This window comes from Megascapheus bottae, chromosome 2, assembly GCF_031878675.1.
Source record: "Megascapheus bottae isolate mThoBot1 chromosome 2, mThoBot2.hap1, whole genome shotgun sequence".
Lineage (NCBI taxonomy): Eukaryota > Metazoa > Chordata > Mammalia > Rodentia > Geomyidae > Megascapheus > Megascapheus bottae.
In genome coordinates, this window is record NC_143510.1 from 89,171,566 (window position 1) to 89,183,813 (window position 12,248).

At 59.8% G+C, this 12,248-nt stretch overlaps 1 protein-coding gene across 4 annotated transcripts; it reads left to right on the plus strand.

Annotated features, from left to right (window-relative positions):
• Positions 1–2,880: 2,880 nt before the first annotated feature.
• Positions 2,881–11,810, plus strand: Kctd17 (potassium channel tetramerization domain containing 17). 4 transcript variants are annotated; one of them, XM_090328650.1, is made up of 9 exons: positions 2,881–3,090; positions 4,032–4,140; positions 6,442–6,533; positions 6,956–7,051; positions 8,244–8,369; positions 9,426–9,519; positions 9,681–9,752; positions 10,097–10,169; positions 11,035–11,193. In XM_090328650.1, exons 1-9 carry the CDS (start codon positions 2,881–2,883, stop codon positions 11,102–11,104), a joined length of 942 nt encoding a protein of 313 aa, XP_090184776.1. In that variant the 3' UTR covers positions 11,105–11,193. The 4 variants fall into 4 exon arrangements, with proteins under 4 accessions (XP_090184776.1, XP_090184773.1, XP_090184772.1 ...); XM_090328647.1 differs by lacking the exons at positions 9,681–9,752; positions 10,097–10,169 and having other exon boundaries at positions 11,035–11,810; XM_090328646.1 differs by lacking the exon at positions 11,035–11,193 and having other exon boundaries at positions 9,681–10,131.
• Positions 11,811–12,248: the final 438 nt, after the last annotated feature.

The following is a 12,248-nucleotide window of genomic DNA, read 5'->3' on the forward strand; positions in this document are numbered from 1 at the left end:
AATGGCATGGGGTGGGGGAGGGTTGTTTTTGTTGTTTTGGCAGTTTTAGAAATTTCCTGATTGCATTTCTGCCAGGACCACTGATCACAGACCTTAGCCCTTAGACCACCTGCAGCAGCTCTCAGACTGAAATGTTTAAGGACTTGGAAACCTTAGAAAAGCCACAGTACTTGCCCATGGAAGGGAGAGGAGAGACACCCCAGAACTTCTGGGGAGTTGCTGTTGGGGTTTTGGAACGCCTCCCATCTCCAAGTGACAGGGCAGATCATAAGCCATGCTTGCCCGGGGTGTTCTGGATTCTGGGCCATCTGTAAGTAGTGACCCAGATGCCAACCAGAGGCACTGCCCAAGAAAAAAAAACTGCACTGCTTTTGGACCCCTGAAGAACCTCCAAACAATTCACTTGGAAAGAAGACTAAGAATGACCCAGTTTGAACCCTGTGCTCTGGCCAAAGCAAAACCATGTTGGAAGGCCAAGGGTGAAGGTGCCTGAAAGACCATTCTTAACCCTCTCCTTTCCTACCTCCATCCAAACCCTGGGACAGAGTCTGGGGGCTGAGAGGCTCCACCCAACCGCCAGGCTGGGAGTCCTCTGTGCGCCCTCTGCTGGTGGAAAGGAGCAGTGTCCAGGCCCAGGTAGTCCAGCCTGGCCTAGTCAGGTCTGCATCCCTGCCAAAGACAGGTGAATCTCCACAGCCGGCACCCATCCTCCAGCAATGTGAGTGCAGCACCCTGGAGTTGGCAGACATTACTGGTCTCTCTGGGAACTCAAGGGGAGCCCTTGAGGACAGATTGGTGAACATCTGTTGACATTTGGGAAAGTTCAAGGGGAAAATCCTAGGAACACATGTTCAAGCCCATGGATCAGTGCTTAGCTTGAGGATGCTGTTTCTGGTCCAGGACTTGACAGATAGTAGGTGCTCAGTAAAATAATATGAAGTGACATTTGGAGAACGCACCTGCCTAACTAACGGATTTGGGGGTGTTATAAGGCAGAGATTCCCACCATGGGCCTCCAAAGCTTGTTGGAGTATTAGTCTGAGCGGATGCCTGCCCCTTAACTGATTACACCCCTTCCTCTCTTTGAGTGAGTGACCTGAAGAGGTTCAGGTTCAAATCCAGCCGCCCCCCACGCCAAGACTAAATATCAGGACTCCCCCAGGCCGCGAGAAGACTAGATTTGACATGAAGACCATAACGAGGACTGGCGAGGAATCAGAGCATTCTGACATTCTGCACTGGGGAGCAGGAGGCAAAGTACCTAGCAGAGATGAGTGACATCTTCTTAGTCATGGCAACGCCAGCAGATGTGACATAAGCCACTCAGATGCAGAGTGACAGCTAAGAAAAGGACCGGGTTCACCCCAGGAGAGCTGAGTGATGTGCTCAGGTGAGGCCCCCCGGGGTATGTGTGCTCCTCCAGCTCTAGCTGGGAGAAAAGCAACTTCTGGGTTGCTTTAGGTCACCAGGGCTCTGCATAAGAAAGGGGCAGCCAGTCTGCCACCGCTGTCCCCTGCCCCATGGGCACTGCAACCCACTCCCCTCATCCCCCTTCCTGCTCTGCCAGCCTGCCTCACCTTCTGTGCTGCCTTCCAGCTGTGTAGAGACATTTTAGACTTGGTTCCAGACAGAAACGGGGGTGCTCAACCCACCTTCCCTTCATCTGGCCCCGAGACCTCCCCACTCCTCACCTACAAAACCAGAAAGTAAGCTCAGTGCTGCTGACCTGGAGCTGATACTGTCTCTACTCCACAGGGTCAGGGACCCTTGTCCATGAGTAGCCATGAGAAGGGGACCTTGGTGGAAGGAAAGTCCCACCAGGCAGTGGCTCCCCAGCTGTGTCTATGATGCCCTTCACTTCGGTGGCCCCATCTGTAAAATGGAAAGAAGTAGCTGGGGTGTGGTGGCTCCCGCCTGTTATCCTAGCTAGCGAGGCTGAGATCTAAGGATCAAGGTTCAAAGCCAACCCAGGCACAAAAGAATCTTATCTCCAATTAACCCTTCAGAAAATGGGACGTGGGGCTTGGCTCAAGGGTAGGGTGGTAGTCTTGAGCTGAAGGGCTCAGGAACAGTGCCCAGGCCCAGAGTTCAAGTCCCATGACCGCCCCTCCCCCCCAATGGAAAGAAGTATTAACATCACAGGGATGCTGGAAGTTTGAATGAATAATATGCATTTAGTATAATAATAAGCAATGTGCATAGACAAATACTAAGCTTGACTAAGTAATATGCATGTCTCAAAAGCTGCTGGTATACCCAAGTGTTTGCCCAACCCCATGCCTCTATGCTGTCCTCAAGGAATGTCTGTGGAAGAGAGGGAACACACACACACACACACACACACACACACACACACACACTGCCTCCCCTCCACTCCAGAATGACAAACTACTAGGACTGAGTTGGGGGAGGCGGGAGGGAGGTGCAGCTCAGTGGCAGGGCTGGTTGGGTCCTGGGGTCCTGGGCTCTGTCCACAGCAGTCACACAAGGCACAGGAACCATGAAAAAAACAAATACAGTTTCAGGAGACGTTTCTTCTCCCACCGGTTGTTTGATCGTCTGGACTCTAAAAAGGGAAAAAGAGCATGAGAACAAGTGTGGGGGGGGTGGGATGGTAGACTTGGGGGGGGCTCACTGTTTTCTCAGTGTCTCGGAGCCTGACTTTTCCCAAACACGGGACTCTGATCAGAGCCTTTTAGGAGTGACCCATTGCGTGTCCTGCGGGGATAGCCAAGGGATGGGGCTTGGGCCGGGAGGACCAGGTCACCGCCCGCCCCGCCCCGGCCCCGCCCCAGGCCCCGCCCCCTGGAAGCGCGGACTACATTTCCCGGCGTGCCCCGCGCCTGGTACCCGCCCGCGGCCCCGCGCGGCGGGCGGAGGATGCAGACGCCGCGGAGAGCGATGAGGATGGAGGCCGGGGAAGCAGCGCCGCCGGCGGGGGTGGGCGGCCGCTCCGCGGGCGGCTGGGGCAAGTGGGTGCGGCTCAATGTGGGGGGCACGGTGTTCCTGACCACCCGGCAGACGCTGTGCCGGGAGCAGAAGTCCTTCCTCAGCCGCCTGTGCCAAGGGGAAGAGCTGCAGTCGGACCGGGTGAGCCGCGGGCGGGCGCGGGCGGCGGGCGCGGGCCCCGGCTCCCGGCGCGGGTGTCAGCTGGCCGGCCCACCCCAGCCACACGGCCGCCCGGCTGCGATCCCCGTCGAGAGCCGGGGGCGGGAAGAAGCGGCCGGAGGGGCGGGGGGCGGGGGCAGCCGAGCCGGGCGCGAGCTGCGCGCGTCGCCGTGGCGTCGGGACCGCGCCGGCCTCCGTCGGCCGATCGGAGCTTGGAGAGCGGCGGCGGATCGGGGTCCTCCCCTGCGGGGCTGCGGAGACCGCCCCCCCCGGGGGCCGCCGCGTCCGCGCTTCCACCCCGCGTCGCCGCCGCAGACCGCGGGCGTCACCTCGGGCGGGCTCCTTCCCCGCTCTGGGCGCGGCCCCCCGGCTGCAGACGGACCCTGAGACGCCCATCCCCCCTTCTCTTGACCCTCCGGGGGCCGTGACCTTGGCAAGCCCTCTCACCTCCAGAGGTCTCAGCCTGCCCTGCCTCCCTGCAGGCTGCCTGCGGCCAATCAGAGCGCAGCTTCTTTGGAAACTTGAACACATCCCCTGAAAAATGGATGGACAGGATAGCTGGCATGGGGTAGGGAGCGGGGAGGGGGTGGTATCCTGCCAGAGGGACCATCACTGAGCCCTGCACTGGGCCAGAGACAACCCCCCCTCAAACTTCCTCTCACACACATTGTGCACAGTCACCCCGGATTTTGGAGAGAGGAGAAAGTGAGGCTCAGAAAGGTCAAACTATCAGTCCAAGGTCACACAACCTAGAAGAGGCAGAGGCAAGGTTTGAACCTCCAATTTTCCTGACCCCAAAGCTTTACTGCTCCAACCTGCTGCCCTGTACCCTCTCTCTCCCCCTGGCCTTTCCCAGATAAATGTGGGTTTGGGCAGGGGTGAGGCTACACTTCTCTTAATGCCTGTGGTATTCTCCTCTGTAGGATGAAACTGGGGCCTACCTCATTGATCGGGATCCCACCTACTTTGGGCCCATCCTGAACTTTCTCCGCCATGGCAAACTGGTGCTGGACAAGGATATGGCTGAGGAGGGTGAGTTGGTCCAGGGACCTAGCCTGAAGCCCATATCTTAGCACCGCCTTGTGCAGCTTGATAAGGCTTTCCTCAGAGACCCAAAGCCACTGCCCCCTCACTGGCCTGGACCCCTACTCTCTCCCGCTTTCCTGTCTTCTCTACTGGACCAGGGCCTCCGTGGAGCTGTCGGGTCCCAGTTGTCACTGGATGGTGATGGAGACTTGTGCTGAGGATAAATGAAGCCCTTGAGGCCTGAGGTCTCTGTTTGGGGTGTGGCTGCCTTTTCTTTCTTTCCACTCTGGCCTCTTGGGAAGCCAGGTGTGTCTACTACAGCCCTGAGGCTGCAGGGAGGGGAAAGGGACCTGCCACTTTCTCCTAGTGATCTGCCAGCTCCCATTCTGAATTCTGCCAATTCTTCCAGGCAAGGGCTTGCAGTGAGCAAGTGGGTGGAGAGGGTGACTCTTCCCCAAATCTGGCAGTCTCTGCAGCACTGGGCTGGTTGGGATGGGAGGCGGGGGCGGCGGGAGGAGCCTGTTCCCTGGCAAGGGTTTCAGTTACTCCCAGGCCTGTAGATGTCCCAGCCTAGCAGAGCGAGCAGCTGACTCTGAGAGAACCTTCACTTACAGAGCTCCAGCTGTGGGCCAGGGACCAGTGTGCCTAACCAAATTTCTTGGAGTCTCCCGCTGGTGTCTGCAAATGAAAGGGGTGATAACATATTCTGCTTGTGCTGAGACGCCATGTGTCCTGGGTTTTGTGCAAGGATAGCCATCCCCAATTCCCACTGGCCCGTGCTCGCCCTTGCTTGACCCTGGTGAAGTGCAGCAATCTGGAAGCCAAGTGACTTCTCAAAGAGCCAGGCTTCAATGCCTCTGCTCTGCTGAGTGCAGCCGGAGCCCTGGGGGAGCAGATAACGTGGGTGTGGCCTGAGTATGAGAGCAGGACCCACTGGGAGGGGAGGGAGGAGGAGGAGGTAGCACTCCATTGGCGGAGTCACAGCCAACACCTGTTCTCTACTTAACTCCCCTGTGCCTCTATGCCCCATCTCTGAAGGGAGGTGATAGTGCCTGTGTTACTGAGCTCGGGGCTGGATAGATGGAGCCACAGGTCCAGCATGGAGCTTAGTAGTGGCCCGGAGGCTAAACGGCTCCAGCCTACATGGTGTTCAAGGACTCCCCCTCGGTGGCAGGTCTCACTGAGCTCTGGAGACAGCAGTGTAGATTAGAGGGGGAATTTGTCCTCATCACTGGAAATGTGTTCCTTGCTGGGATTGAGGCTAGGTTCTGAGCTCTGGCCAACTCAGTGGGGCTCTAGGGAGACCCTCTTCTGGGCTTCAGACTAATGCTTTCCTTCCCAGGCAGAATGCGAGAGCCATCACAATACTGGGGCTCTTCCTAAGGGGGTCCCATCCAAACCTACTCTCCACCCCCATGACCACACCACCATGCACAGGCCCGCCTCCCCTCCAGACCCCCTTACCCCACCAGTCAGGATTCAACATGGGAATCTTGAGGAGACACGTAGGCCATAATAGATCCTGTCCCAGAGAGCCTAGCAACTAGCCTGGAAGGTACCAAAGGTACTCAGCCCTGCAGAAGCTTCACGTGTCAAAACCCTGGGAACTTTCCACTTCACTGGGATGGGATGACTTGATCTCTCAGATTTATTAACTGCAAAATGTGGAGAATTGTGCTTGCTTGCTTCCTTCATGTCCCCAAGATTTCTGATGAGCACAGGGGCCTTGGTAACTGTCAAGTGTGGTGGCTGGAGAGGGCACATGAATGTTTATACGTCTGTAGTAGGAGCTTGGAGGCCTAAGGAACTTGTGTCTCCATAAGGCTGCATGACTCTGGACAAGTCCTTTCTCTTTTGGAGCCTCAGTTTCCCCAGTTGAGTCAAGAGGATGACAGTACCCCCTTCTCATTCTGAGGACTAAGCACCCTGAATGATGGTGTGATCCAGGCAAGGGCCCGGCTCTAAGCATGTGCTGGGTACATAGATACACACAGCAGGCATGGCCCAGGCCTCATGGCATTTGAAAGCTCTGTTCCATCTCACCTCTGGTTCTTGGTGGCACCAGAGCAGTGCCAGACTGTGGACCATGGGTGGCCTTGGTTCTTTGTGACATGCACTGTGGAGGGGGGGTTGTGGCGTCACATCTCACCCCTCCCAAGGAAGAAAGGAAATAGACCTTTTGTTTGGCTGCTGGACTCTTGAGTTGCAAGCCACTCTTGTCAGGGCCTGTGACTAGAGCAGGGAGTGGGCCTGGGGAGAATGGAGTCTGGGGTGGCAAGAGTGACCAGGGGCTGCCCTATCTGCCAGGAGTCCTGGAGGAAGCCGAGTTCTACAACATTGGCCCACTGATCCGAATCATCAAAGACAGGATGGAGGAGAAGGACTACACTGTGACCCAGGTAGGGAAAGAAGCTGGCGGCAGGGGAGGCTGGGGGAAGCTGAGGTGGTACCTTGCCACTTCTGCTGTGTGGCCCTCTCGAGGCCTTGTGTTCTGGTAGAAACAGGTCTCTAGCAGTGACCACCTGGGAGCCAGGAGTAGATGGGGGCATTCCCTCCCTGCCCGGGGAAGTCCACAGGGGGTGGTGGTGGGACAGGGGAGGGAAGGCTTCATGTCTCCTTCCGTGATCCACAATGTTGGCCCCCTCCCCCCATCTAGTTCTACATCCTCACTGATCCCATGATGCATAGGGGCCCTCGAAGGAGTGAGCTCCTGTATATGGACCCCCTGATACGCAGCTCCCTTCTTCCCTTCCTCTCCCTCCCACCACCCTCCTTCCAGGAGGGGCATTAGGCACCCTTCATGGCATCCTTCTGCCCACAGGTGCCACCCAAGCACGTGTACCGGGTGCTGCAGTGCCAGGAGGAGGAGCTCACCCAGATGGTCTCCACCATGTCTGATGGCTGGCGCTTTGAGCAGGTGGGCGGGGGCAGCCCAACCTCGGGCTTCCCACCTTAGCCCCCCGGTGGGAAGGCGTGTTCTTAAATCCAGCTAAACAGGACGAGGACAGGACCGAGGAGAAGGGTGGGTGAGGGGCTGTAGAGTGTGTGGAACAGGAGACAGCTCCAGAGGTAACCACCCGAGCACAGCCTCCAGGGTCCCACAAGGGGTGCGCCAGCGCCGAGCTCCAGAGGTAACCACCCGAGCACAGCCTCCAGGGTCCCACAAGGGTGTGCCAGCGCCAGCCATTGCCCCTTCGGGCTTCCCCTGAGCTCCCTCGCTTTACCAGCTGGTGACAGCCAGAAAGTAAGCGCAAGGTCACAGCTCACCTGGGCCCTTCTGTACCTTTCCCATGAGTTACCTTCCACAGGAAGCTGAGGGGGATGGCCGGCAGGCAGGAAGTATGAGCCAATCCAGGAGCCAGAGGCCCAATTCCTCTCCAGCTCCAGGCAAGCCGTCCTCCAGCCCCTCGGCAGTGGAGGCAAGGGCACCACATTCTCGGGCTGCTGTGATCCTGAGAGGGCCTTCTGTGAAGTTGCTGGTCCTGTGAGGGCCCTAGTGTCCTGTCACCTCTTAGGCCTGAGTTCAAGTCTTGGAGGGACCCAGGTCCTATACTTTCTGCAGCCAGGCGACCTGCAGGCTACTGCTCCAAGTGGAGGGATGGAGATGTTTCTGTGCCTGCTGGAGCAGGGCCTGTGAGAGCTGGAGAAGTCATGCATACAGGACTTCCTTAACCAGAGGGCTGTGTGTCATCCTCTGGACCCTGTCCTGGAGCCACTGAGAGGCCAAGGGACTGGTCGCTGGCCCTGTGAACTCAGGAATGGGTACCTTCTCCTGCCACGGCTTCCTAGAGTAAAGGGGTGGTTTACAGGGCTCCTCTGCGCCATCGCCATGCTGCAGCCTAGACTTAGAGATGCTGGGGCCACACCTGGGCCAGGGAACAGCATGCTCATCCCTGGACTCCACCTCCCTCTAGAAAGTGGCTGCCTGGCTATGGGTGGGAGCGGGGATGGTCCCACCACTGCCTCCAGTCCAGGAGAGGTGCTAGCAAGGGAAGCTGCCACCACCCATGCAAGCTGTCTAGAGCAGAACCAAGATGACTTGTTGACAGTGGCCAGGGGCACCTCTGTCCCCCACCCAACCTGCATCTCTCCCCCCGCCGCACCCCCAGCTGGTGAACATCGGTTCCTCCTACACCTACGGCAGTGAGGACCAGGCCGAGTTCCTGTGTGTGGTGTCCAAGGAGCTACACAGCTCCTCCCATGGCCCGAGCTCCGAGTTCAGCCGCAAAACTAAGGTATAGACGTGCTTCTCCTACTGTCCTTCCACCAACGCCGCCGTTGCCTCCTCCCTCCCACCGCACCCCATCCATCCCATGCTTCACGGGGCAGTCTGCTCACGCTGGTTCCAGGCCCAGGCTGGGGGCCAGCAAGTCAGGACCACCATCCCAAAGGCCCAGCCAGGGTGGACTCCAGGCCTCTTGAAGGGGCCACATGGTATCTGCAGGGGTCGTGGCACCAGACAGTGCACTGAGCTAGGTGGGGCACATGGTGACAGTGTGTGGCCTTGGAGTTCAGTCTCCCAGGCACCTTTGCTGTTCTCTGTGGAGCCAAATGGGTGGACCACATCCTGTGTTGCCTCACCCTGGCCAGCTCGTTCCCTGGGGCTGGTGACCGCCCCCCTCACGCCTAGGACAGAACCAGGAAGCCAAACTGAACAGTCCTGCCCCAGGCCTGCCTGTCTGTCCATCCTGCCCAGGCGGCAGCCACCCCTCTGGCAGCATCTGCTCCCCTCAGCCCTCAGTTGGGCAGCAGTGTTGTAGGCATGGGCCTGGCTGGGTCAGAGGGGGCCTGCTCCTGTGTGCTGGAGACCTAGCTCTGGCTTCCTGTCTGTCTGTCTGTCTGCCTCCCTGCCCTGCTATGACTCCTTACTTCCTCCCATGCCAGTGGAGTACAGAGTAAGCCTGCTGCGCTGCCTGCCTGTGTGCCACTATCCAGGCCTGGGGTGCCAGACACTTGCTAGCCTCCCAGATCTGCTTGGTGGTGGCCCTGAGAGCACACTTCCAAAGCAAGGCCTTGCCAAGCACCTACCCCCACAGGGTTCCTCTTGCACCCCTCACCACAGCATCCCCCTGTAACCACAGTGGTCCCGAGCCAGACCCCTGGGCTAGCCAGGCCTGGAGATGCCCAGCTTCTGTGGCTAGAGCCTCCCTCTCCTGAGGTCCCTCCTTGTCTTGCCTGTCCTGCTGCCCTGAGGTTGGGGGGGCCACGGGGACAGCTCCCCCCCCCCGCGCCCCGGGCCCCTCGTCAGTGTCTCCACTCTCTCTTCCCTGGGTCCGCCGGCGGGTCCACAGAGCGCGGAGGAGCAGCTGGAGGAGCCGCAGCGGCAGGAGGTGCAGGAGGTGGAGGTGGCACAGGTGCAGGTGGAGGCAGATGCCCAGGAGAAAGGTGCAGCCCGCCCCCAGGAGGATGATTGCTAATCCGAGCCGGGGCCTCCCGCCCACCCTGACGGAGCCAGCTGCAGAAGGGGGACGAGGGCGGGCCACCAGGGTTAGCTTAGCGCCTGTCGCCTCGCCCCATAACCATCCCTCTCTCACTTTCTCTTGCAGCCCTGTCATCTCAGGATCCCGCTAACCTTTCCTCCCTCCCACCACCGCCTCCTCCTCCGCTTCCTGCCGGAGGTCCTGCCTCATCTTCATCCACCTCCTCTTCCTCCTGGATCTCATCTGCACCCTGCCTCTTCCCTCTCTGCCCCTGTCCAGGTCTTCTCTCTGCCTGCTCGCATCTCCATCCTGGGGCCACCTTGGTCCCAGCCTCCCGTGCCCTCTCCCCAGGCCCCGTGGCCCTGCATCCCCGAGCATCCTGCCAGCCACCTCCTGCACCCCTTCCAGTCCCTCCTGCCTCCTGGCCTGCGGAGGAGAGGCACAGCTGCACCTGCTCTGTGTCCTCCCACCTCGCTGGGCACCTCTGAGGCTGGTCTGGGCCCCACCGGGTTGCTTGGCCACCTCATGTGCCCTCCTTGCAGATCCCCGGCCGCACCTTCCCAGACCCGAGCCTGAGCCTGCAATGAGGGCTCCTCGGCCCTGGTGTGGAGCCTGGCAGAGTTGGACAGAGGCCAGAGCAAGGAGTGTGCTCGTCTCTTGTCTTTGGACTTGAGCCAGGCTCTCGGCTGGTTTTCTCCACCCACCAGTTTCTCATCCTAACTGGGCCTTGGGGTGAGGCCCTGAGAGCAGAACGAGTTAGGGGTGGGGGGGCTTTCCTGCCCGCCTGCCCGCTGGCCAGGGCCTGAGCCAGGCTGGCGAGGGGCTGCATCCCGACTGTCCTGGAGCTCGTGGGTTGCTGCATGTAGCCCTGGGCCCCTGACTCGTGTGGGGTGGGGAGGCCAGGCCACATAGGGAGGGCCTTGGCTGGCAAGGATTGGGCCAAAGCCAGCTGAGGATTTCAGTGTGGCAGAAAAGCCCTGGCCAGGTGACCACAAGCCCTGCACAATCTCAGCTGCCCTGCAACCCTGGGCAGTGGTGTGCCCTCTTGGCCACAGTGGAATCTAAAGTGGGGACAGCAGCTGTCTTGGCCCTGCCTCTGCCCTGCCCCCCTCCACCTTGGACAGAGTTTTGGTAGAACCTGGCCTCCCCAGGCAGTCCCACCTGCCTAGGGTGGGCACGGGGGTGCCCAGCTGGGTTGATTGGGGCACCCTTTCTGCTCCCCTCTGTGGTTCTCACTCTATTTCTCTGGGCCTCAGCCCCACTCCCCTCTTCTGGAAGGGAGCCTGGAACTCACTGGCCTTTCTCTCTCCCTCTTTCCCTCCCTCCCTCCCTCCCTCCCTCCTCTCTTCCCTTCCTCCCTCCCTGCTTCCTTTTCACTCTCTACCCCTCTCCTGCCCTCTCATTACCAACCCCCCCCCTGGTTTTCTGACCCCCCTCCCCTCCTCCCCTCCTCCTGTCCCTTCCCTCTCTTATTTTCTAGCTATTACAAGCCAGAGGCACCCGGATGTGAGCCCCCAGATCACCTCCAGGGACTTGGGGTTCCGATCTGAAATCCTTTATTTTTGTACCATGGGGCGGGCCCCCAGCCCGAGAAGGAAGATGTGTTCTTTCCCCTGCCCCTCCTGTCTGCACCCGCTGGGCTGGAATTCACCCCTGCCTCCAGGGCTGGGCTGGGGGCCCCCTAGAACCTTACCAGCCCTGAGGTGGACCCTGGGCAGAGCTACGTGCCCATGGCTGAAGTGAGACACTGTCCAGCTGTGTCTCCAGGTCCCTCTGTCCCTTCCTCCGGGCCCCCTGCTGCATGGTGGATGAGCCCCGCCCTGCCCCGCCACCTCCCCTCCGTGAGCTGTCTGCTCGGTGTCTTCCTTGCCTCACCTACCTCACAGGGTTGTTGTGAGGGTACACAGAGGAGCAGAGTCCCTGGAAGTGTGGGGCATCCCCTCACCTTCTCTGGGGGGGACACAGCCTTAGCCCCCATGCAGGACACTTTGCTGAGAGAGACTCAGGTACTGGGGTAGCACTACAGGACCAGGCCTGGGAGGGAAAGGGGAGGCAGTGCCACCCGCTCCGCCCTGGAGTGGCTGGAGGGGTGGGCAGGCTCCTGTGATGGGGAAGGAGACACTACTTTGCCTAGGGCAAGGCCCACTTGTGTAGGGGACTGAGTGAGGCCCTCCTGTGTTAATATCGCAGGTTGAAGCCTCTTCTCTCAGCTGCGCCCCCCACCACTGAATGAATAAACCTGAAGAAAAGCCCCTCCTGGCTGCCTCCTCTGTGGGCCACGTCAGGGGACAGAGGCCAAGCTCGAGCCGGGAGACTGACCCAGAGGACTAGGCTCTCCTGGCGCCCAGGCCCTCACCCAGCCCACTTGGCCGGGTGTTGAGAGGAGAGGTTGAGACACGGCCCTGTGCTCTGCCCAAGGCCAAAGGCTGAACCGCCCCCCCCCCCCCCCCGCCATCGCCTGCTAGGCACTGGGAAATAAGGACACAGGGCAGAACCCCTGCCCCCATGCTCTTCCGCCTCCCTCCACTTTCCTCCAGGCCACCCACTCCTCTGAGGCCCCCCCTGGAACCTCAACTTCTGACCAGGCTCACAGACCCCATGGTTCTCTCAAGAGCCCCCTACCCCCTCTGTCCCTATGGAGGATGCCACCACAGCCCAGAGGGACCCCCCCCCACACACACACACAGCTGAATT

Excerpts from the sequence above, each read along its gene's own strand:
- Kctd17 (XM_090328646.1), top strand. The coding sequence starts at position 2,881 with ATGCAGACGCCGCGGAGAGCGATGAGGATGGAGGCCGGGGAAGCAGCG. Across the intron at positions 3,091-4,031 it reads AAGAGCTGCAGTCGGACCGG|GATGAAACTGGGGCCTACCT; the intron begins GTGAGCCGCGGG and ends TCTCCTCTGTAG. Across the intron at positions 9,520-9,680 it reads GGCAGATGCCCAGGAGAAAG|CCCTGTCATCTCAGGATCCC; the intron begins GTGCAGCCCGCC and ends TTTCTCTTGCAG.